The sequence below is a fragment of the Geotrypetes seraphini genome, chromosome 9 (genome assembly GCF_902459505.1).
Source record: "Geotrypetes seraphini chromosome 9, aGeoSer1.1, whole genome shotgun sequence".
Lineage (NCBI taxonomy): Eukaryota > Metazoa > Chordata > Amphibia > Gymnophiona > Dermophiidae > Geotrypetes > Geotrypetes seraphini.
In genome coordinates, this window is record NC_047092.1 from 9683595 (window position 1) to 9705113 (window position 21519).

General features: G+C 41.9%; 1 protein-coding gene across 5 annotated transcripts in view; it reads left to right on the forward strand.

The window, feature by feature from the left end:
• Positions 1 to 12457, forward strand: part of SFMBT2 (Scm like with four mbt domains 2) — a 243407-nt gene extending 230950 nt beyond the window's left edge. For all 5 annotated transcript variants that reach the window (XM_033959308.1, XM_033959310.1, XM_033959309.1 and 2 more), the window contains 4 exons: positions 5737 to 5906; positions 9157 to 9402; positions 10122 to 10244; positions 11540 to 12457. In XM_033959308.1, coding sequence (XP_033815199.1) covers positions 5737 to 5906; positions 9157 to 9402; positions 10122 to 10244; positions 11540 to 11680 — 680 coding nt within the window. In that variant the 3' untranslated portion in view covers positions 11681 to 12457. The remainder of the gene's footprint in view (positions 1 to 5736; positions 5907 to 9156; positions 9403 to 10121; positions 10245 to 11539) is intronic.
• Positions 12458 to 21519: the final 9062 nt, after the last annotated feature.

The following is a 21519-nucleotide window of genomic DNA, read 5'->3' on the forward strand; positions in this document are numbered from 1 at the left end:
CGCAGGTGAAGACGTGCGAAGGGTGTGACATGAACTGTGGAGGCCATGTGACCCAAAAGTATCATCATTTGCTTGGCTGAGATGGAACGTTGTGGAAGCACCTGCTGACATAGAAATTGAAGCGTTTGAAGACGGTTGGACGATAGGAACGCTCTCATGAGGACTGTGTCCAGCACCGCTCCAATGAATTGAAGTCTCTGAGAGGGGATGAGATGAGACTTAGGTAGATTGATCTCGAACCCCAAAAGTTGTAGAAACAGGATGGTTTGGTTGGTGGTCAGGAGTACTGTCTGAGATGAATTGGTCTTTATCAACCAATCATCCAGGTAAGGAAACACCTGAAGGTGGTGGGAACATAGAAAGGCAGCTACCACAATCAGACATTTGGTAAACACTCTTGGAGAGGAGGAAAGACCGAAGGTGTAGAACCTTGTACTGGTAATGACAACGATTGATCATGAAGCGTAGGTACTGTCTGGAGGCCAGATGGACCGGTATATGAGTGTATGCTTCTTTGAGATCGAGGGAACATAGCCAGTCGCCTTGATTGAGAAGAGGGTAAAGAGTGGCCAGAGAAAGCATTCTGAATTTTTCTTTGACCAAGCATTTGTTGAGATCGCGAAGATCTAAAATGGGTCTGAGATCTCCTGTTTTTTTGGGAACTAGAAAATAACGGGAGTAGAATCCCTGCCCCTTTTGATCTAGAGGAACTTCCTTTATGGCGTTCAGAAGGAGGAGGGATTGAACCTCTTGAAGAAGGAGGGAAGACTGAGGAGTGTTCAAAGCAGACTCTTTTGGTAGACTTTGGGCAGGAAGAGTCTGAAAGTTGAGAGAGTAGCCGTGGCGGATGATGTTGAGGACCCACTGATCCGAGGTGATGGTTTCCCAACGGCTTATAAAATGAGTAAGGCGTCCTCCTATAGGCAGCGGAAGATGGGCAGATGGAGGGATACTGGCTATGTCCTGGAGAACCAAGTCAAAAGGGTTGTGAGGATTTTTGTGGAGGAGGAGGCTTCACCTGTTGCTGCTGCTGAAGGACGAGCCACAAATCGACGTTGGTATGCCGATTGCTGACGAAAGGGCCTGGTAGGTGGGGTCTTCTTTTTTGTTTTGAGGAGAGTATCCCACCTAGTCTCATGAGCTGAAAGCTTTTGGGTAGTGGAGTCCATGGATTCTCCAAACAGCTCATCCCCCAGGCAAGGTGCATTAGCCAGTCGATCCTGATGATTGACATCAAGTTCTGAAACTCTGAGCCAGGCCAGTCGACGCATGGCCACCGACATAGCCGTGGCTCGAGAGATCAGCTCAAAGGTGTCATAGATCGATCTGACCATGAACTTACGAAGTTGTAAGAGCGATGAAGAAGTTTGGCGAAAGGCAGATCTTTTACGGTCAGGGAGGTATTTTTCAAAAGATGACAAATTTTGAATGAGATGCTTAAGGTAGAAAGAAAAATGGAAAGCATAGTTCCCTGATCTATTAGCAAGCATCGCATTCTGATATAACCTCTTGTCAAACTTATCCATGGCTTTACCTTCTCTGCCAGGAGGGACAGAGGCGTACATATTAGCCCCCGTAGATTTCTTTAAAGTGGACTCCACTAATAAAGATTCATGAGGGAGTTGCGGTTTGTCAAAACCTGGAATAGGTATGACCTTATATAGGGAATCCAGTTTTCGAGGAGCTCCTGGAATGGTCAAGGGCGTCTCCAGATTTTTGTAGAAAGTTTCTCGCAAAATATCATGGAGAGGTAATTTTAGGAATTCCCTTGGAGGCTGGTCAAAGTCCAGTGCATCGAGAAATGCCTTGGATTTTTTAGACTCAGCCTCCAAGGGAATAGAGAGAGATTCACACATCTCTTTGAGAAACGAAGTGAAAGAAGTTGCATCAGGTTTGGAGGATGGATTTAAACCAGAAGGATCCTCGTCCCCTGACGAACACTCTCCCTCAGAGAGGAAAGGCTCCTCTGAATCACCCCACAGATCAGGGTCCCTCACTTGAAAGCTCCGGTCCCGTGACTCCGGTGTGGAGGGTTCCAGGTGTCGAGTCTTGTGAGTCGACTTACCAGATCTCTGTGAAACGGTACCGGGAAATGTTATAGGGTGTGCCGGTGCCGAAGTCTGTACGGCCTGGTGTAAGGACCTCGGCTCCGGCGCTAAGATCGGCATGGATGCTGATGAAGCCGTATGTACCGGTACCGACAAAGTGGATACCGATAAAAGAGGTTGCTCCACTGCCGGTACCGGTGGCTCAGACTGGACCGGGACTGGAAGGCTCGGAGTCAAAAGAGCAGGAAGGAGCTGTTGTAATTGCTCCTTGAGCTGCACTTGCAGGACGGCGGCAATTCGCTCGTCCAGCGAAGGCACCGGTACCGCTTTTTTCTTCTGCGGTACCTTTGGTGCCGCTCTACACTCCGAAGAGGAACCCGAGGTCGAGGGGCTCACCTCAATCGGAGCGGAGCGCTTCCGTGGGCGCCTCGAGGTCGGCAGGATTGGGCTCGCTGCCACTGAGATCGGAGGGCGCTCCAGCGGGGAAGGCTTCTTAGCCGGCTTACCTGAGGGATGCGACGCCGGCGCGATGTTGCGCGGCGTCGATGAGGTAGGTGCCGACTGCGTCGGGGCCGAAGTCGGGACCGGTGCTGCCGAATCCGACATCTCGGTACCAAATAAAAGCCGCTGTTGGATCTGGCGGTTTTTTAAAGTTCTCTTTTTTAGAGTGGCACAGCGGGTGCAGGTGGACGCCCGATGGTCAGGACCCAGGCACTGTAAGCACCAGTTGTGCGGGTCGGTGAGGGAAATGGGCCTTGCGCACCGCTGGCACTTCTTAAAACCGGGTTGGGGGGGCATGAACGTGAAAACGGCTTCTGCCAAATCGAAGGCCGAGGCCTCGATGGTGGCAGCAGGCCCCGCAGGGGCGAACCCGAAAAAAGAAAAGAAAATTCTTTCTTTTTTTTTTTTCTTTTTTTTTTTTAAATAAGAAAAAGAAGGGAAATAATTTCCGAAAAGGTTTACGCGAGCGGGAAGGCGTTTGAGAAAAAATTTTCAACAGCCGTTGAAAGTGCGTCTTCTTAGCTCCGCGGAAACTAAGAAACTGGGGACCGCGCGCCTCTGTCGGGCGGGAAGGCACGTGCGCGGTGCGGCCTACTAGAACTTTCCAAGTTCTTAGAGTGCAATCACTCTAAAATTGTCCGTACCTGGGCTCCGTCGGTGCCGTCACCCATCAGTCAAGAATATGCTGCCTGCTTGTCCTGGGATAAAGGCAGTTCCAAACATACCCGGCACGTAACTTGAAATGGCCTATAGAGAATTACCCCCCTTAATGTGTGAATTAGTGCAAGCTAAGTGTTATTCCAGCATTGTAACTGTTATTGTTTCTCAAATCACCTATCATCAGTTGACTTGTCAAAAGATGATGTTATATACTGTAACTGAATTAGATTTTTACCAGCAATTCTATAGTAATAAGCTATAAAAATATCGAGATGCTTTTAAAATGCTAAATAGTCATCAGTTTCACAGATTTTCGTCTTAAATTCAACCATCAGTAGGTCTTAATAAAGGAGCACACAACTGAAACACATGGGTTTTGGTCCAGGGCTATTCAGTTGCTCTTCATATGGGAGAAAACATCAGTAAATAAGGGCCAAGAGTGCTGTACAGTTCTGGTACACCATTTTCCTTTCAACGTATCAATAAAATGCTAAACCTTACCAAGTGGCCATCAAATCGAAATAGGCTTTTCAAAATAATGGGCTCTCTTGACACTTTTGTTCAGGTGGTACATATTTAAAGTGAAGAGCTTGAAAATGTCAATTTATTATTCTAAAGACACGTGTACAAGTCATTATTTGTTAATAGCTGCGTTTTCACATCTGACAGATTTAAAGCCCTGCTTTGCCTAGGCTCTGCCAAAAGTGGAGCTTTTCTGGACTACCCATAAAAGGACTTATATATTTGCAGGGACATACAAAAGGAACATCGCTCTACACTTTCGGTATATAAGTGCCGGTACGTATAGGAGGCAGTTCTGCAATAGGTACTTCTTTTTGGACCACAGTCGGAATCTATTTGATAATGGTATCTGGGCTCCTAGATTCCATTATAAAATACTAACATAACACATCATTTTCCAATCTGGTCAAAAACAGCCTCCCCCCACACCTCTGCTAAATGCTGCTGAAAGCACATATGTTGTGTCCATGAAGACATAATTTATGCAAATAAATCAGTGTCTGCCTGCTTAAATGGCTTTGGAAAATCTCATGGGACACTTATGTGGAAAGTTCATAATGGCATCTCTTTTAAACCTACTTGATAAAGATTTGTTCTTCTCCCCCCTATTCCTAATGATCAGTGAGTCACTTTAGCGTTCATTTTGTTTGCATCTGTCTATATATATTTCCCCTTTTTAAATACTGTACATCACTTAGAAATTTGATAAGCGATTGTATCAAATTTTAAATAAACTTGAAACTTGTGGCTATACAGCTTTACAAAACAGGCACCCAAAACAAGTCCCTAAAGCACAAATTTAATTTGCTTCAAAGAAGGTGTAAAACTGCTCATGTTCTATTTTATAAATGCCTGTACTGTATATATTAGTTCCCACTGCTCCCAAACTGCACTCAGTGTGCACTCAAGTACAATATGTATAGCCTCAGTGCACTTCTGGGAACTCCTCCCCTCCGTGGGCACAGAAGTACATATGACCGGCAAGTATGCATTTGGCTGTGAAATTTGATTGAAGCCCTCTCCCACTTGTAAAACCAGTTCTCCATGAGAAAATGCTGCATCCACTAAAGAGTATTAGAAGAGGTGTAGACTGAAATGTGATTTGGATAGGCTGAATATGTGAATTTGAATTGACAAATGAGAGATTAGTGAGGTGAATGGTAATGGACAGTAACCAAAACCAGGTGACTAGTGATTCTGCAATAGGCAAAAACATGCAAATAGCACGTTACCTGCAAAACAGCTGTACCAGAGAGGGGTAGAGCCAGGGATATCTTGTACCTTTTTGCAGGTCACATGAATATTTAAATGAGACGACACTGTGAAAAACAAATTTGTAGCTCAGTACATCGGCACAAAAAATGATAAACCGAGCAGCATTGATTAAAATGTAAAGGCCCTACATATGAACTGCGACCATGATAACACAGGGGCATCAGAGAGCAGCTGGGGTGAGCTGTACCCTGCCCAAATCCTGTGTTCCTCTTGTGTCACTGTTGAGGGATTATTACATATGTGCTGCCAAGTCTTTCACAACTAGTGACTAAGCAGTGGCCATCCTTTCTCTATAACCACTGTCATCACAGTTCTGTGTGGGTACAGGAAGCCTCAGGGTTCCACAAAGGTCAACCAGATTCCCACCCTCTTGAAACATTATCAGCTAGGCCCAGCGTGTATTTTAACAAAACCATTCCTATAATGTCAGCATCTGAATCTGCCCTTCAGTAGGAGAAAGTTCAACAGTGAGTAAATAAGAAATGGCATGTTTCGGCTGCCAGAGTAAATTAGCTGTTTTAGAGGGTGATCCTTTCTCAGAAAAGCTGTCTGCACCAAATCATTAAACTGGGCTTATCTGCAAATGGATTCATAAGAAACGGCCCCAAAATAATTTACTACTTCATCATCTGAGTCATTAGTTCTTACTTATATTCATGCAACATATTGAATTCTGTCGCAGAATAAATGGAGTTTTTTTAAAATTGTATTCTAATGCATTCTACTTTAGCCTACTATTATGGAAAAAGAAAGAAAATCATTAAGCCACCAATCGGAGAAAACAGCATTGAAAGTGGACCGCCAAAGCCAGCAAGACGGAGGAAAAGACGAAAATCTATTTTTGTGCAGAAGAAAAGGCGGTCTTCTGCGGTGGAGCTCACTCCTGCAGAATCAGCAGAGGTAAAGGATAAAACGTGTTTCCATACTTTTAGACAAAAATTCCAGAGTCAGGAATTATAACGAAATGAGGTGGCATGGCACATCTCTCGCAAACACGGCCGTAGGGCCGTTTTGGATCAAATGAGAAAACAAGCTGTATAGGTTATTCGTAAACAGCCAGACAGTTGCCAGTCCAGTGGCGTTGTAAGGGTGAGCGGCGCCCCTCCCCCGCCCTTTTTCCCGCTGCACGCCCCCTTCCCTTTCCCCGTATCTTTTTAACTTCTCTGGCATGAGCAGCATGCCCACATCAGTCAACTCAACCTTTGATGTCACTTCCTAGGCACAGGTCTCAGAAGTCACATCAGAAAGAGCGCCAATCAGCAACCTCACACTGAGGAAGTAAAAAAGGTACTGGGGAAGGCAAGGGGCATGCGCATGCGGCAGGGAGAGAAGCAGAAGGCGGAGAGGAAGAGGGGTGCTGCACCCTTAGGAAGATGGCACCCGGGGCGGTCCGCCTCCCTCGTCCCCCCCCCAGTCAGTAATGTTCAGGTTAATATGAGGTTACTATAGCAAAAACCCCAAGACAAAATATTCTTAAAAGACACCAAAATATAAGTTGGGCGTGTCCTAGGACATTGCAGGAAAGTTAACTCCCTAGACTCCACCAAAAATATATAAACCTCAAATCTAAATTTTTAAGATAAGGAGCACCCTCAGCGTGAGTTTGAAAGCTTTAAAGAGCGACTCAAAGAGCAGCTCTAGCGCTTAGAATAGCAAAGCCAGCAAACACTGAGCAGAGATTACCACTCACTGCCAACATTCCCCTTCACTAGGAAGGGACCTAAGGCCCTGATTGGCCCAGGCACCTAGGGCCCCTCCTATAGGAGGGACTTTAGGCACATGGGCAACCGGAGTCTTAGACCTCCTTCCCATTGCATTCTGGGATGCACTGGGAGTGGCCTAAGACTCTGATTGGCCAGATCCCTAAGGCCACTCTCATGGCCTTTAGTCAGTTAGGGGATGGTTGGTTAGAGGGGTTGCTCAGCAGTACTAACTGCTTAAGTGCCTCTGAATATTCAAGAGTAGCTAGTTCAACAGGGCAGGAGCCTCTTGTGCCTGGTTAAACCCTTTTGAATATCGATCCCCCCCTTCCCCATTTTGATGAAAAGTGTATATGTTATAAAAGCTATTCTGGGAGGGGAAGGAGGGGTAAGATTTGTGTCCAAGGTACATGACTGCAAATTGTTCTTCCCTTCTCTAGCCTCTTAGCCCGCTGTGCATGACATGCTATCACTTGTTTCCTGACTAATTATAAACACATTTACAAGTTGCAAAATTGTCTATTTCTTATCTTTTGACTAGAAAATAGGCATTTAGTAAATCCATAAGGTGATTTTGCACTAATTAAAAATTGGATTCTGAACCACTTCGATGTCCTGTATTACTGAAATGTTTTATTTACAAGGCAGTAATTACAGTTGTGAAATAATTTTACTTCTAGTCTTGGTCTCCATTGTTTAGTATACAATAATCTATAAAACTAGCAGTTTTATAACTACTTTGCTGTTCAGCAGGGAGAACACGATTCCATGAAGGAAACGGATCAATTTGATCACATTCCTGGGAAATTACAGCTGCTACTTTTCAATAATACTTTACATAGCTTTTTAAGGAGGAAAATTCAACTTTGGAAACAACCCTCTTTGCTCTGCCGAAGAAAGGGAAAACCAGGGTGGACTGGCAGAGATATTATGTGCAGGAATTTTTTTTTTTTTTTTTGCAATCCCTATGCAATTGTACTGTTTAAATGAAATACTTTATACTTGCCTGAAAGCTACAAGAGGGGGGGCACAAAAGGGCAAAGGGCAGCACATAAGTACTAATAAACAGAAACATGCATACTAATGCCCAATTTGGCCACCAAAACCCAATATTTTATAATACTGCATGGAATTTTATGGAACACCCATTCCCCTCCCCTTCTGGGTTATGAATTTAGGTACCCTGTGCAAATCCTAGTTGGTGGTAATTAATGTCAATGATTGGTTGTTAGTATCCAGTTATCAATGGTTTAACACCTCATTAGCCTATTAAGATGTATACTCATCTTGGAAGCAATCATATATAGAATCCAGGGGACAATAGGCTAGATTCACAAAGCAAACTGATCGGTTTGTGACCCCTTTATGATCAGATTTCCCTCTGGCCCCATTCACTAACCTCTCCAGCGATCCGCTTCAAATCTGTGCATGCAAATGAGAAGAAACGCATGCAAATTTAAAACCGACTGGGCTGGCCGATAACTCATGAAGCGACTGCTGGAGACCAGTCAAAAAATGTCTTTACGACTCTCCAGCTCCATAGAAGCCCTGCTCTGCCCCAATATGTCTCCTGCCTGCTCTCCCCTAATGCCCCCTGCTCTGCCCTGTGTCTCCTGCCTGCTCGCCCTAAATGCCGCCCTGCTCTGTCCCGTGTCTCCTGCCTGCTCACCCCGATCTTCCAGCTCTGCTCTCTGCTCCGATCTGTAAGAAGAAATTTGCAGCACTGGGGGAATAAAAACGTGCAGCTCCTGTCCCTGCTCTGTTCTCTGTCCTAGTCTTCCAGTCCTGAGCTCCTACTCTCTGCCGCCTTCCCTGCAGTGCGAGCCCATGGGTTTAAAGTGGAGCTGCATGCCACAGTACAGCCCCGTTTTAAACCCGTGTGCTTGCACTGCAGGGAAGACGGCAGAGAGCAGGAGAGTCTGGGCGGCAAGAGCAGAGCTTGGAAGGGGAGAGCAGGAGGGCGCGTGCAGTAAAGTTAAAAAAAATAAAATTGCGGCTGGACGGGTCTACACGCAGACCTGCAATTCCTGCTGGCAGATGGGAGCATTCCTCCGATCACCCCCATCTGCATATTGAAGTTTCCTGAATTCATCAGACCTGCCTGGATCGGGCCCGATTGGGCAGGTTCGTGAATCTAGCTCAATGTGAAAGCCAGATCAAATTTGCGGGTTTCTTCATATTGTACCGCTGGGAGTTTGTCATGGGAGCAGAATAGGCACTGTTGCGTTATGGGTAGACCCACCCCCAGGCCCACCCAGTTCTACCCTTCAGCGTGGGAGCATTTAGAAACCTATACTGCAGCTTAGTAAAAGAGGGCCAAAAGTAACTTTGATGATTTTGTCTTAAATAACACTGATAAATTGAAAGTGAGAGAAGCTTCATCTGACAGTCAGTGCATGCTTTTTCCAGCATATCTGATTCCAGTTTTAAGCTGTCCCATTCAACTGCAGGAAAGTGAAGACGAGGACCCTGATGCAATGGAAGATGAAACGGGCAGTGAAGAAACGAGCTCCGAGCTCCGTGATGAGCACACTGACACTTCTTCAGCTGAGGTGCCCTCAGCAAGACCGGGGAGAACAATGACACTGCGGAGCAGTACAGAATCCGACAGGCCTGTCCCTAACGTGAGGACAAGAAGAACCCGGAAAGCACAAAATTTCACACACAGTGAAGGGGAGAAGCATTCTGTCAAACATGTGAGTGTACAGCTCCTACATCAACTTCTGCACAAGCAATAAGCACTAAAGCATTATGGAGAGGCTTCTTTTGCATAGAAACATGATGGCAGATAAAGGCCAAATCATCCAGTCTGCCCATTCGCAGTAACCATTTTCTCTTCCTGAGAGTATACAAATTGCCAGTCTTCCTGGGTGAAAATGTTGTGATCAAGCTTTTTACTATCATGTGTTATTTACTTATGACCTTATGACTATAAAACACAAAGGATTTTCTCCAGACTTTTGCATGTTCCAAGTTTAGTTCATATATTGCTCAATTAGGAACCTTTCTGAGCAATTCACATAAAGTGAATTAAATAAATCAAATTCAAAGATAGACAAGAAGATAGCAATAGTCATGCATGCCCATTCTGCTGGGTGCATCCCTCAAACCTTGCCTCAGCAAAAGTGAACACAGGAGCAACGAGACTGAATGAATCCTGGAAGAAAAATGTTTTAGTCTAGTCTTAAATTATTGACGAGCAATCCTAAGATGACAAAAACTGTCATTCTTACCAGCTCCTTTACAGTTCTCAGGGAGGAAAATGTAGCCTGTTGGTTTTAAATCAGAACAATACAAGCATAACACCTGGATGCTTGGATAAAGAGGTGCATATAAACTGGCATTAGGTATTTTCACCATATTGGTGTAGTAGGAAAGGTTTTGTTAATATATGTCTTTGCTGCTGCTCTTGTAGGAAATGAAACAAGAAGAAACCCTTGTCTTGGAGAGTAACCCACTAGAGTGGACAGTGGTTGATGTTGTCCGGTTTATTAAATCAACAGATTGTGCTCCTCTAGCAAAAATATTTCAAGAACAGGTAAGCTTCCTTTATTTCATGTCAGCAGGGATGCAGAGGAGGTAGATAGCACGTGAGTAAGAATGATCTATTAGTGTGCGGTTATAGTTACTGTGCTGGCATGACACACGCTAATACATGAAGAGATGATCAAGATTATACTGCATCGTGCTGTTTTTTACACTGTTATGTTTTTTAATTTTATCTTAATTTTGATTTGATACAGTGTGTTATGTATGTATGTTGATTTTATTGTGCATGTTTTTGTACTCCGCTTTGAAAAAAAGCAGATAAGTAAATAAACAAGCAAACATGCACTGAAGCCTTTATTTTACAAGCGTCCACAATGGAACATGCAGCTTTTACACATGTAGATTGGCATAAAGATGTAAAACCGTTTTTATAAGCAAGCTATATACATGTGGGGAAGCTCACCATGTCTACAAGCAAGGGCTTGTTGAGAAAGAGAAGTTATGGTAGCCCAAACATACTAACCTGTGTTCCCCCATTTTACAAAAGAAGACATTTGGATATGAGAAAATCCCAAGACAGCATAAGTGCCTGCTGGAAGGGCAGATGCAAAGGCCAAGAGCAAACCCCCTTCTGAACCCCCACCAACACATCAAACCCACATCTGTTTTCCTCCCCACCCCATCTATCTCTTCCTATCTGCCCTCCCCTCATCCAATTTTTCCCTCATTTAACAAAGACCCCAACCACAAGCAGTTGCTGCTACTACTATTTATCACTTCTATAGCGCTGAAAGGTGTACACAGCGCTGTACATTTTGATATTTAATAGACGGTCCCTGCTCAGGAGAGTTTACAGTCTAACTTGGACAGACAGACGTGACATATAGGGATGCAGAAGCCAAGGTGAGAGGAGTTTAGAGTTGCTGTTGCTCTATCAAAGTTTGAGATTCAAAATATTATCAGCGACCCCTAGTGGTAGTCTCACAGTATTAGGTGAGAGAGGGAAGATTGTTCCAGGTTATTTTCTAGGTGTAGTAACACATTCCAGAGTACAGTATGCCTTTTACTAATTTTGATGTAATCCACAGAGGTAGAAGGCACAAAGACTTTTCCCTAGCCATACATGTAGGACACGACTCAGAATCCTTAAATTTTGATTCTGTGTCATCACTGGAACCTCAGCCCCAGAAGAGAAAGAGGTATACTCAGGTAGACAGCCTTAAGAGTTCTCATGTTTGATATTAAACACCTTATAAAAATAAAATCTGAGATCATGTGAAGCCGATCTCTGTTTGCTATGTTGTCTTACGGTTTCAATCAGTTTTCTTTCTTTTCTTTTTCCAGGACATCGATGGCCAAGCACTTCTGCTGTTGACACTCCCGACTGTTCAGGAATGCATGGAGCTGAAGCTGGGCCCAGCCATCAAACTATGCCATCAGATTGAGAGGGTGAAAGTGGCATTCTATGCACAGTATGCCAACTGAGACGATTCTCAAGCCAGTCTTTTTCATCCACTTAAGAAAGAGCATTTCCTTTAAGAAATATTGAATAAAAGCACTGATTAATGATGTATATAAAACACTTTGCTTAATATTTTTAAAGCACATTGCAAAAAAAATAATCTCTTAAATTAATGTATATTATGCTCCATTGGGTAGGACCACCATAAGAGGGCAGCAGATTTGGTTCTCTTTAGTGAAGTTTCTCACAGATGGTAAACACATTCCATTCAGTAAACAAGAGACTTAAAATGGTGTGTGATATTAGATTTTTGACATGTTCGATCCTTTACCAAACTTTACACACTTCTTTCATATTGAAACGTGTGTGATCAATTTTAGAGTGATCCGTGGCTTAAGTAAAGCTTTGATCTTTGGGATCAGCACATTATTATATATTTTTTTGTATTTTCTTTTGAGATATCTATAATATAATTGTTGCTGTTAGGTGGATAATATATTAATGAGATCATTAAAGATTTCTTTGACTTGTATAAAGCTTTGAACCGATGATTCTCTCTCATTCATGTACTGCAGAGAAATGTATAAAGAAATGATTCTTTCTTATCAAAGTCAGTAAATGTTACTGTCGACAATCGAACAGTTAAGTGTATCCAGATGAATTGTTAATTCTATCAGCTGATCTGAAAATAAGTATATATTGTTAAAATGTGTTTGTAAATGAATAAGATTCTATATATTAAATTCAAGGATGACTTTTTCTAGGTGCGTATACTTTTAATAAAATTCTGTTAATAATAATGGTTGAAGATGAAATCTCTCAAGCCCTGTTTCCTAATTACTTAGCACTTCACATGTACTTTGGACAAATAGAAATGGATGCAAACATTAGAGAGTAATTAGAATAATACAGAAACCCCAAAAGTTCAGTCAACAGCGTGAATTTCCTTGGCAGAAAAGGAGATATTTGTGTGCTGTAATATTGAAGAGTGGACCAAAAGAGCCCCTTTTTCACAAAGCCAGAATAGAACAAGTAGTGTGGAAGGCTAAAATACTTCAGATAAAGAATGAATCTACTCTTTAGTGACTGACCTGGAGGAAGTGCTAAGAAACAAAAAACAGACCAAAAAAAACCCCTACGAGCAATCATCATCAGATCAACCAAAGTAGAGCTATGATAAATCCCAGTGACAAATAATCACTTCTGTGGTATAATAAATATCATTTTGTATATAAAAATTAGGAGAGGAACTGTTTTTTGACACCAGTCTGCATGTAAAACTTTTCACTGATTCCCTGAAGAAGTCCTGTTGGAATCGGAATTTTCCAACCAAAAGCTAAATTTCACTTTTGAATTTGATTGCAAGAATATATTATGTTTAGTCACTGTACCGGACCCCCCCCCCCTCCAAAGCGCATGCCCCCTGACACCCAGACCCCAAAGTACATTGTGTTACGTTGACCAGCTGGACGAATGCTTCCTCCAGCCAGCCAGAAGGCTCACCTTCACTGAATGGTGGACCCGCCCCTTCCCTGATTGGCCCAGGCACTTAAGGCCCCTCGGCCAACTGGAATCTTAGGCCTTTCTCTCAGTGCATTCTGGAAATGCGCTGGGAGTGACCTAACATTCCGTTTGACCAGATCCCTTAGGCCCTTCAATGAGCGTCAGAGCCATTACCACCACGGCTGGCACTAAAAACCACACTACGATTTTGTAAAAAGGTGGAGGCGTAAATTAGGCAGCAGTAGGGCATCTGCTGCCACCTAGAATATGCCCCTAACCCTTTTTTGGTATTTTCATATGATCTCTTTATTTTTGGTTTGATAACACCCCCTTTAACTCCCATATTGAGGTCTAAGTAAGAATAACTTAATTGAATGAAATAGTTTTTGTTCTAATTCTTCATACTGTGCATCCTTAATCTGTGTTTTGGTGTTACAAACATGGGGCTCCTTTTACAAAGCTGCAGTAATCGCTCCGATACCCATAGGGATTTAATGTGTGTCGGAGTGTTCGCCACGCGGCAGCTGCTACTGGGGGATAATTTTTTTTAACTATTTAATTTGAATTTGATAAGGTCTAGCAATGTTTTCTGCTAGCTGAGACTTTTTGCTGGTAGGTTCATGTGTGTTATCTAGTAATAAATATTTGGCTCGTTATAACTCGTTGCTCCATCAGGCATTTGCTTGTTACAGAAACTGCTGCCATTCCAGTCCTTCTGTTCAGTGGGTCATAGGATGGCTGCTGAAACAGCTCGTTTATTTGAAGGGCTGTCAGTTGGATGAAAGAGAAGGATCGCTCAGACATCAGTAGTTCATTGCCGTCCTCGTTCTCTGTGTTTTCCAGGAGCTTCTTATTCTTTCTCATGTTAACATATTTATTACAGTATTGAAGGTATTTTCAGAGATGCCAGAGATACGTTGAGTGGGTTTTATTTCCACTTCCGTGCCATTATTCTTACTAGCAATTTGAATCTGTCATTGGGCTGTTTTTCTGCCCAGTCTGTGAACGAGACTATCAAAATACTGTATATTTGTTAATGGCATTTACCTTCACAGCTGTTCAAAGACCTGATGACTTCACTCTTTATGGCCCTTGGGAATACTGCCATGGTTTAGATTTTTTTGCTTTTTTTTTTTAGCAATGATCTCCTGCATCAGGTTCTCTCTGGCTCTGTCTTGCTCTCACAGAATCGGACAGGCCAGCCTGTTAAAGGTTCAACAATCAGCTCAGAAGAACCTTTTAAAAAATCTCAATGTTGTCCATCACACAGATACAGAACTGTAAACACTGTTATTGACAATTTATTTGCTCTTGATGGTGTTTAAAGATTAATTTATGCTTTCTCCCTCATTCTGTAACAGGGAATCTAAAATTGGGAGCTATTTGTGCACATACTGTACATATAAATAAGTAGGAATAAATGTTCCACTTGTAAATTTAAGAGCACTATCTCAACAGAAGAAAAAGCCTCAGGTATTATTATGGTAGAGCATTGAAACTCAAACCTCCTCCACCCACATCATCGGCAAAAAAACTTCTGGAGAGAATGTGCTATTACCACTACTCTAGCAGGACTGAGATCACTAGCATAATTTATTATTATGTAGGTATCAGTGATACAATATGTTAGCCAACGTTTCACGGTATACAACCGTTTCTTCAGGGCTTTATCCACTTTTACTTCCCCACATACGTCTGTAAAAAAAGCATATGCAATCGTTTTATGTTTCTCTATATAATGTCTTGGTCTATAAATAGGTATTTGAAACCGTAGTACTCACTGCGTTGCTTGCTTTCTTACTCATGCCAGCGTCCTGTCAATGTAGTGGTTTCTCTTAATTTAATGAGAGCTTCGCCAATCAATCTACTCCACGTCAATCACATAGAGGACGTCGGCTACTCTTCACTGATTGGCTAGCTCAGCTCAGGCAATCCTGGATTGGTCTTCTTAGAAGCGCGGTTCATTTAATCTCATTCTCAGAGGCTATATGCGTTACAAACCTCACATTTAGTAGAAATAATACCAATCTATACACATGTTTAAACCTTTGGGTATTACAGAATCAAGCTCATAAATCCATCGTTGCTCCAGTCTGTTCCCTCCCCGTTTATCTTGTTCTACATGATCAAGTACAAAACACTGGAGCTGGAAAAAATCAAAATGGGTTTTAGAAAATAGTGTTGAAATGGAGGGCTGACTGAGCCTGCCGGTGTTTCCTCACCTCAGTCAGGCACCCCTGCAGCCACCACCTGGCATCTGCCAATCGGGACGGGAGGTCCTCCCTTCCAGGATTAAAACCCGAGTGAGCCACTGAAAGCAGCCAACGGACACGTGCCCGAGGTTGCGTGGCCAAAGGGTCAGGACACGCCCCTTCAGAGCCAGGAGGAGCGAGGAGCAGCTGGGAGAAAGTATGGGCAATGGGAAGGCTAAGATTATTCCTTCTTCTAACATAATAGGACCAATGGATCGCCACTTATGCCCAGTTTCTGGAACATCCTTTGAAGGTAAGATTGATTTACAATCCCAATCTGCCTCTCTCTCATCTGGCGAACCCACGCCTCCACCTCAACCCGTCTTATCTTTATTAGAGAAGGATGATTCCGTTTCCACATCCAGTTCGGACTCAACTTCTCCACAATGTTTTGAGCGTGACCACAAAAATTCTTTATTGGAAAAACAATTTGTTTCTGTGTCTCCTGTTTCAATGCCTACAGGACCTATCACTAGGCCTGAGTTGGGCAGTAAAACTGTTACACTTCAAGACGTCTGGACTGTAGTGAATAGAATTGAGAACTCATTATAGGGCAGTTTAGTAAAGCTTTGTCAATTTTCATCTGAAATAACAAATAAGGTGGCTGAGCATGATTCTCAATTGGCTGTGATGGAAAAGAAATTGGACAAAGTAGAAGCATCTGTCTCTGTAATGCAATCCTGTGCTGCATCTCATGTGAAGGATAATACTTTATTACACTTACAGATGGAAAATGCTATGAGATCTAGGAACCTCAGATTTCTGAATTTTCCTATGTCTCATTATCTTTCTCCTTTGGAATTACTAAAAATGTATTTGAAGGATATACTTTGTTATACTCAGTTAGAAACTTTTTCTGCAGATAATCTTTACTATATACCTATTGGTTCCAAAATGGTTTCAGAAGAGGGGGGGGGGGGGAAAGATCAATTAGTGTCACCCGATAGTTTAAATATTTCTCAATTCCTAGAGTCATCAAAAGATTTTATAGCCAAAAGAGCAACATTGTTGGTCACCTTTAGGACTGAAATAGAAAAACAAGCCATTCTCAAATTATATTGTATAAATAAAAATGTCTTATTTTGTGGTCAAAAGATAAATATTTTTCCAGACGTCTCTAAACAAACGCAATACAGGAGAAAGCAGTTCCTGCAACTCAAGACTCGTGTCTTGGCTGTGGGAGCTTTATTTTTTCTTAAGTTCCCATGTAAGTGTTTAGTGACATATCAAACTATTAGATATATTTTTGTTGATCCAGTTCATTTATAAACAGAGGTTGAGATCGAGTGAAAATAGAATGTTTATTTGCCTGATTTAGGAGATTATGGTATATTGTTTGCTTTTGGTTTTTTCTTTGCTTTTTTGGACAATCAGCCCCCCATAATAATGTGGACTTGATAAGATTATTTTTTAGCTTGATGTATTTTATTTGAATCTGTTTAATTGCCTTAGTTGTTATTTGTTGTAACAAACCAAAAAATTTATACACATAAAACATCATTAACCAGAGTTTTGGTGATTTTAAATACTGTCTTTTGCAAATATTTCCAGCTCTAGCAGTTTATTTCCACTGCTTTTAATTAAATTTTTACTTATTTATTTATTACAGGTCTACCATTTTTGGGGCCACAAAAATCTGGACATATGGCCCCACCCTGTTCCACCTTCGGCTCTGCCCTGTTCTGCTCCAGCCCCTCCCAGTTCAGCCTCCAGCCTCTCCCCCCACAAACCTCTTCTCTTCTTCCCCGACAAGCTCTGGCCGCATCTGGAGGGCCTAGGGTATGCACGGATATGCGTGATGTCATCCGCTCATGCTCAGATGCCCTCCAGATGCAGCCGGAGGTTGTTGGGGCTTTCCAAAACCCAGACAAATGCAGGGTTTTGGAAAGCTGTCTGGGTGCCCGGACAATCCTCTGAAAAAAGAACATGTCCGGGTTTTCCTGGACGTCTGGTAGCCCTATCCGTGAGTTGTTACCAGACGTCCGCATTTCCCTTTTGAGTCCGGATGACTTTTCAAAACCCAGCACTTTGGGTTTTGAAAAACCTCCTCAAATCGTGTTAGGCTGGGAGGAAATCCGCATATGCGATGATGTCATGCACACAAGCATGTGATGTCATCCTGTGGCATCCACGCATGCACAGACTTCCTGCCTGACAAGGGCAGGCAGTGGGGGGCAGGGCTAGTGTGGGACTGGGGGCGGGATTAAGGCATTACAGGGCAGGGATGGGCAAAACTGGGCGGGTTTAGGGCAACCCTATGTATGAGGCTCTGGGCATTTACAGTTCTGACATTGCATAATGTTGTGACTTGACATTTATGTGGCCCTCTGTGCATAAAGGTTGCCCATCCCTGGGCTAATGTGTTCAGCTCTCTTTTGCAGACGCTCACTCTGCCAGCATTCTTTGTGCCCTCGGAGCTCGCTGTGTGCCATATGCACATAGGTTTGTTTGTTTTCTGCTTCATTTCAGGGATTTTTGCTTTATTTATTCTACTTGGTGCACAAACACAGTTTTATAAAAGCATATGCTTAAAATGAAAAGCAAAACAAACAATGAATTTCACTGGTACCTTTTTTGTTTGTTGGTTTCATTTTGAAATGGCATGCATCAAAACAGCCTGTCTTGCTTTTTTCATTGTTGTGTCAGCTTTCAATTAATGTAAAATCCGGATGTCTCAATCCGTCCTCCTTTTTCTGGAGTCATATGGTAACCCTAGGTAACAACAGTGGCGGAATACGAGGTGTGCAGCAGAATTCTGAAAAGTTTGAAAAGGGGAGAGAGAGGTTAGCGGATATCTGGTTATTTTCCCTGCTTGTATTGTGCTCTAAACTGAACCTGCAAAATGGGGTTTCAGATGATTTGCTAACATCTACCATTATGAGATTTTGTGATACAAAGTTCCACAGCCAATCCTGGGGACTCTTAACTTAAGGCACATTAGAAAATAGGCTTGGTGAATCTGAATGTGGAATTTTCCCATGATTTGAGCACATTTCTTTCTTTTTTTTTTTTTTTTTTGTAAATCTTTATTAATTTTAAAATATAAATAGTGCAATACAATGAATTTAAACATAAACAAATCAAGAAACGCACTTTAAATATGCAAATAATTCAAAAACACTCATTTTCTCCCCCTCCCCCTTTAACTAATAAAAGTAGATATACATTTATAATTTCCATACAATAAATAAAATAGGAATAATAAACAATAATACATTTCCCACTACCCTCCCTCCCACCCTGGATGTGTAAGGAGGTCAGAGAAAAAGAAAAGGTAAGTGGCATTTATTGTGACTCAATAAATGATGCCAATGAGCTCCACACCATGTTAAATACTTTACTATAAGCTAAAATTTCAGCGTTCATTCATATTTATAACTAGAACACAAGTTTGCCCACCAGAAAGTATAGTTAAGTCGATCATAACATTTCCAATTGCGTGTTATCATTTGAATGGCTACTCCCGTCATTATTAAGAAAAATCGGCTTTTATAACGATCCAAAGAAGGTTTAACATGTAATAAAGTACCACAAATTATAGCTCCATAAATTAGTGGTATCGATGACCCAAGTACAACATTAATTTGTTCCCATATCGACTTCCAAAAATTAAGTATCAATGGACAATAATACAACAAATGATCCAAACTCCCTATATTAACCTGACAATGCCAGCATCTATTAGATTTAGAACTTTTGCAAACAAACTAGGATCCAAAAAATCCTATGCAACAAGAAAAACTAAGTTTGTCTCATAGATGCTGACGCTGTACATTTCAACCTCCAAATCCAAATTTGTGGCCATCAAGATGCAGAAATATACTGTTTTATCTCGATGCTCCAAATGTCTCTTAAGACTATTTTTTGGTTTCTTATTCAGAAATTAATTTATACCACCGGGCGGCCTGATGTCCTAATAAATCTGTCTGGAAGCATAAGATCTGCAAGCTGTAATAAGATTTTAAGTTTTTCCAATCAGGAAACCCACTCTGAATGGCCTGCTTCAACTGCAACCACCTATAATTTTGAGATTTTAAAATTCCAAATGACTGTTGCAGTCGTGAAAAATCAAGCAGCCTCCCTTTAGACATAACATCTTCTAATGTTCAAATACCTGCCTGCATCCAATTCTTCCATGAGATCCCATCACCGCCTAGTTGAGCACATTTCCAATGTCGCAGGATTTTCAGCATTTTTTCCATTTTTTATATTGATTGATTGACTTATTTGTAACTCCGCTGTCGATGTACAGTCTCGTCATTTAAACCGCTTTGAACTATTCTGGTACTGCGGTATACAAAAATAAAGTTATTATTATTATTATTATTATTATTAATGTTCACATTAAAGCACCTCATTTCATAAAAATTAACGCGGGAGCACTTGGTAAGGTAGTACAAGCTGAATCGGAGCACACTAGCTGGTTGAAGTTTAAACGCCGAATCCACGCCCATGCTACACCCTCACCCAAAAACGTAAAAAATTTAAGAATGCATGATTAATGCCCTCTGTGACGCAAAGTACTGCAAAAAGCGTTAAAATATTTTGCAGAAGGTACATTTCCCGCCTTATGAGTGCTTTAGTGCTTCATGTGTTGTAGTAAACATAAGAAGTTGCCTCCGCTGGGTCAGACCAGAGGTCCATCGCGCCCAGCAGTCCGCTCTCGCAGCAGCCCATTAGGTCCATGACCTGTAAGTGATCCTTTGACTAAAACCTTTCAATCCTCACTATTCTTCTATCTATACCCTTTTATGAACCTATCTCCCATTGTATAATCATTCTGTTCTCATGTAACTAACTGCTTCGTTTGGCTAGTTCAGTGAGGGACCAATGAAGTCGCAGGGTTTAAGACAATATAATAATTAAGATATAAAACCATAACGCATCTCCCCCTCTTCCTTTTATCTTAGCTGTTAATCTAGTTCAATATTTCTCATGCACACCCGTTGTGGATGCTCTGAAAACGAAACTGACGGAGGGAAGGTTCAGAGCTGGTTTAAACACAGGTCCAAAGGGTACTCTGATTTCACTGCCCATCAAATTTTAACTTTTTTTTCTGGGACAAGAAGAAAATGCGGTTTTCTTTATAGAATTTGACCTCCTGTGTATGAAAATAGCCTCAGTTTTCTCCTATCATATATAGTTTTTGAGCAAATCAAAAATATTTAACTAAGAAGCAAAACCCTGCTACAAAATCGACGATTTAATATCAGCTGTGCTGATGAAGCTTGAAAATTGCTGATGATGCTCTAGGCCGACAGAGAACTGCATATTCCAGCTCCGCCTCCTCACCCATAATAATTTAATTATTAAAATGAATACTTTAGCTTAAAAATCTAATTTGAAGCAAACTGTTTTAATATTTCAGAGATTGTTATAACATTTACTCCAAGCATTAGAAAATATAGTGAAAATGTTCATTTTTGCATTATAATGCTCTTTTGCCAAAGAAGGTTATACCGAAAAATTAAGGTGTTTTGAATTCAGTGACCCCCAGATCACTACAGAAAACCCACTACAATTCATGTCCCAAAACCTCGGTTCCACAGTGAGTTTTCAGATTTTATTACAACCCCTTTGAAAAAAGACCGGTCAAGCTTATTGCTGTGTTGTTGAAGTCTGAGTTCCCATCTCAACCTTTCTAGGGGAGCCTTCCCCCCTCCCCTCCCCCAGTTCTTTGATGAGAATATTTACCATTACTCACGTCCATCCATGTATAATTTCCCTTTCTTCCAATGCCAGAGTCCAACATGGCCCAGCTCCACTTCTTCAGGGCTCTCAAGTGCTGCGCGACAGGTTTCTGGGTCTGTGAAAGAGGGAAGATCTCTGAACCAATCTGTCACCAGTCTATAAATGTCAACAGCCCTTTTAATTACTGCTACTGGAAGGAAGAATAGCGGATCTTGCCAAGCACTCCTGAAAGAGCTTCATTTTCTCATGTAGGGTTTAGTGAGAAAGGACAGAGAACTAAATACAGTAAATGCAAAAAAGTACTAGATTTAGCTGCTTTGCGTGCTGCTGGTTGAAAACGAAGAGACAGCTTATAGGACTGAATTCTGCATAGAGCGCTGAAAAATTGGCACTAATAAAAATAAGCACTTAGCGCT